The sequence below is a fragment of the Gastrolobium bilobum genome, unplaced genomic scaffold (assembly GCF_033153095.1).
Source record: "Gastrolobium bilobum isolate Gb01-03AN ecotype WA unplaced genomic scaffold, APGP_CSIRO_Gbil_v1 utg4726, whole genome shotgun sequence".
Lineage (NCBI taxonomy): Eukaryota > Viridiplantae > Streptophyta > Magnoliopsida > Fabales > Fabaceae > Gastrolobium > Gastrolobium bilobum.
The window spans coordinates 30340-34258 of record NW_026898983.1 but is presented as its reverse complement, the minus strand read 5'-3'; the positions used below and the strand labels follow the sequence as shown (position 1 = coordinate 34258).

Sequence of the window (3919 nt, the reverse complement as noted above, 5' to 3'; positions counted from 1 at the left end):
AGAGAGAGCATTACTGCAGTTGACAAAGACAACTGACACCTTCATGAATAAGACGCGGTCTCATCACAAAAATCAAGATGCATCTCTCAGAAACTTGGAAAATCGAATCGGCGAGTTGTCAAGACTTGGCTGAGAGAACTCAAGGCCAGTTTCCAAGTGACACCATAATCAATCCTCGAGAGCATTTCAAAGCAATCACCACAAGGAGTGGAATTGTGATTACACCCCAAGAAAAGCCAAAGGCGATCCAGAAAAAGAAAGATGATGAGCCAATTAAAGAATTAGAGCAAGAAAAAGAAGTGGAAACACCTGCAAAAAAAAAAAGAACCAGCTCAAAAACACAAGGGAGAGGCAAAGGAGAAAGCTTCTGAAGCTCCAAAGAAGCAATGAGATTTCTCTCGCTTTGAGAAACCTTTGTATCCCATGAAGCTAAAGCAACAAGCCCAAAAGTAACAGTATACCAGGTTTTTGATATGTTTAAAAAGTTGCAAAATAATATTCTTTTTGCTGAAGCTTTAGTTAACATTCCTAACTATGCTAAGTTTATGAAAGGTCTCTTGTCTAGAAAGCATAAATTGCAAGAATTTGAGACAGTGGCTCTCACCGAGGAGTGCAGTGCCATTATTCAGAAGAAGTTTCCACCACAGCTTCAAGATCCAGGGAGTTTCAATATCCCGATTGCGATAGGCAACATTAATGTTGGCCTGGCATTGTGCGATCTTGGAGTAAGCATCAACCTCATGCCATTATTAATGATGAAGTCCCTCAGAATTTCCGAGCTGAAGCCCACTATGTCTCTCTATAACTTGCTGATAGATCTCTGAGAAGGCCAAATGGAGTAATTGAAGACGTTCTTGTCAAAGTGGACAAGTTCATCTTCCCTGTAGACTTCGTAGTCCTAGATATGGAAGAAGAAGGATATATGCCTCTTCTCTTGAGTAGGCCCTTCCTAGCTACAGCTCAAGCCATAATTGACGTAGAGAAAGGAAAGTTAAAGCTGAGAATGGATGACGAAAAGGTCACCAGTAATGTATTTGATGTTATGAAGCATGCTAAAGATAATAACGACTACTTTCGGGTGGACATTTTAGAAGAGCTGCTTCTCGAGAAGAAAACTGATGGTCAGACACTAGATAAAGAGATGAAGTTCTTTGATGAAAACTCTCCAAAAGAGAGTTCTGAAGTTCCAGTGAAGGAGTTAGAGAAAAAGGAGTCAGACATCACTGTGGGAGCACCAAAGGTAGAGTTAAAGGAGCTTCCTTCTACTCTCAAATATGTCTTCCTAGGAGATGCAGAAACTTATCCAGTCATCATCAACAAGGAGTTATCTAATTCTGAAGAAACAAAGTTGATGAAAGTACTCAAGGATCACAAAACAGCAATAGGGTGGTTCATCTCTGATTTAAAGGAAATTGATCCCTCCTTTTGTACTCACAAGATCCTTATGGAAGACAATATCAAACCTGTGAGGCAGCCTTAGAGATGACTTAACCCTACGATGAAGGAAGTGGGTAGGAAGGAAGTAGTGAAGCTCCATGATGTAGGCATAATTTACCCAATCTCAGATATTGCATGGGTAAGTCCAGTTCAAACAGTGCCAAAGAAAGGTGGGCTTACAGTGATAAAGAATGAGAGCAATGAGCTGATTCCCACCAGGACCATAATTGGATGGAGGATGTGAGTGGATTACAGAAGATTAAATGATGTCATACGAAAAGATCACTTTCCCATTCCTTTCATTAATCAAATGCTAGAGAGATTGTCCAGACATGCTTATTACTGCTTCTTGGATGAATACTCTGGATACAATCAAATTACGGTGGCACCAGAAGATCAAGAGAAGACATTATTCACATGCCCATTTGGAGTCTTCGCATACAGAAGAATGTCATTTTGCCTCTGCAATGCACCAGCTGCTTTTCAAAGGTGCATGATTTTCATCTTTTCTGACATGATTCAAAAATGCTTAGAGGTATTCATGGATGACTTTTCTGTATTTGCTTCTTGTTTGATTCATGTTTAGTTAATTTATCTAATGTTTTGAAATGTTGTCAAGAAATAAATTTAGCTTTAAACTGGGAAAAATGTCATTTCATGGTGAATGATGGAATAGTGTTGGGCCATAAAATTTCTGAAAAAGGGATAGAAGTTGATAATGCCAAATTGTTGTTAATTGAAAGACTCCTCCCCTCCCATTCATGTTAATGGTATTAAGAGTTTCTTAGGACATGCAGGTTTCCATCAAACATTCATCAAATACTTTTCCAAGATTGCAAAGCCCTTGAGTCAACTCTTGGTGAAAGACACTGCTTTGTCTTTGATGAAGCTTGTTTGACGTCCTTTAATATTTTGAAGGAAAAGCTAATAACTGCACCTGTTTCGATGGCACCGTATTGGAGTCTTCCATTTGAGCTCATGTGCGATGCGAGTGCATACGCAATAAGATCCGTTCTTGGTCAGCGTAAGGTTAAATTATTGCATGTTATTTACTATGCTAGCAAGGTTTTAAATGAGGCACAAGTTAATTATGCCACAACGGAGAAAGATATGCTAGCAGTAGTTTATGCATTAGATAAGTTTAGGCCTTATTTGATTGGTTCTAAAATTATTGTTTTTACTGATCATGCTGCTTTGAAGTATTTAATGAATAAGCAGGATGAAAAGCCACGCTTGCTGCGTTGGATGCTATTATTTCAGGAGTTCGACTTAGAAATTCAAAACAAGAAAGGAGTGGAAAATAAGGTGGCTGACCACTTGACAAGGTTTCAAGACCAGGAACTGCAAGACGGACCTGAAATTGAGATCAAGGAGTCTTTCCTTGACGAACAAGTGATGGCAGTTCTCATTGGACCATAATTTGCAAAATTTGCAAACTACAAAGCTGTTGGAGCACTTCTAGAGGACCTCATATGGCAACAAAAGAAGAAGTTCCTTCATGATTCAAGGAGGTACCACTGGGATAATCCATTTTTATATTCCAATGTGCTGACGGAATTATTCGCAGGTGTGTAGCTGAGTTTGAAATTCCAAAGATCTTATGGCACTGCCATGTATCAGACTATAGAGCACACTTTGACGAAAATAGAATTGCGCAGAAAGTCTTACAAAGTCGGTTTTATTGGCCCACTATATTTAAGGATGAGTGAGAGTTCGTAGAAAAGTGTGACAGATGCCAGAGGATGGGAAACATTTTCCGAAAGGGCGAGATGCCTCTGAATTGCATACTAGAGGTAAAGGTATTCGATGTATGGGGAATTGACTTCCTGGGACCATTCCCGATGTCATATTCCAACCAATACATCCTAGTTGTTGTGGATTGCATTTCTAAGTGGGTAGAAGCAGTGGCTCTACCTACAAACGATGCTAAGGTGGTTATGTATTTCCTGCGGAAGAACATCTTCACTAGATTTGGAGTTCCAAGAGCTATCATCAGTGACAGAGGAACCCACTTTTGCAACAAGCAGTTTGACAGCCTTCTCTCAAAGTATGGAGTTACACACAAGGTGGCCACACCATATTATCCTCAGACAAGCGGGCAAGTGAGATCTCCAACAGAGAGCTAAAGAGAACCCTGCAGAAGACTGTGGGAAACTCCATAAAAGATTGGGTAAGGAAGCTTGATGATGCACTCCGGGCATACAGAACAGCTTTCAAGACTCCCATAGAGTCCCCCATCATCCAGCATGCAGGGACAGCTCGACAGATTGAGCATCTAGGGTGATTATTGGACACACATGCTGGAGAATCTTTGCTGAGCAGGAGGAGTTGATACCTCTTGTTATTGACCACACTTCACACCAGTACCAGCTCTAGAGGACCCCATTGAGCCTACAGTCCCTACTGAGTCAGCAGTTGAGCACATAGAGACTGAAAGAAAATGGCCTTGAAGGCCGTAGGCATGTGAGGATGAAAATAAAAT

General features: G+C 40.5%; 1 protein-coding gene across 1 annotated transcript; it reads left to right on the top strand.

Moving 5' to 3' along the window:
* The first annotated feature begins 473 nt into the window (after positions 1-473).
* On the top strand, positions 474-1480 carry LOC133286070 (uncharacterized). Its single transcript, XM_061483415.1, has 2 exons — positions 474-712; positions 829-1480. The coding sequence occupies exons 1-2, from the start codon at positions 474-476 to the stop codon at positions 1478-1480; spliced, it is 891 nt and encodes a 296-aa protein (XP_061339399.1).
* The last annotated feature ends 2439 nt before the right edge of the window (positions 1481-3919 follow it).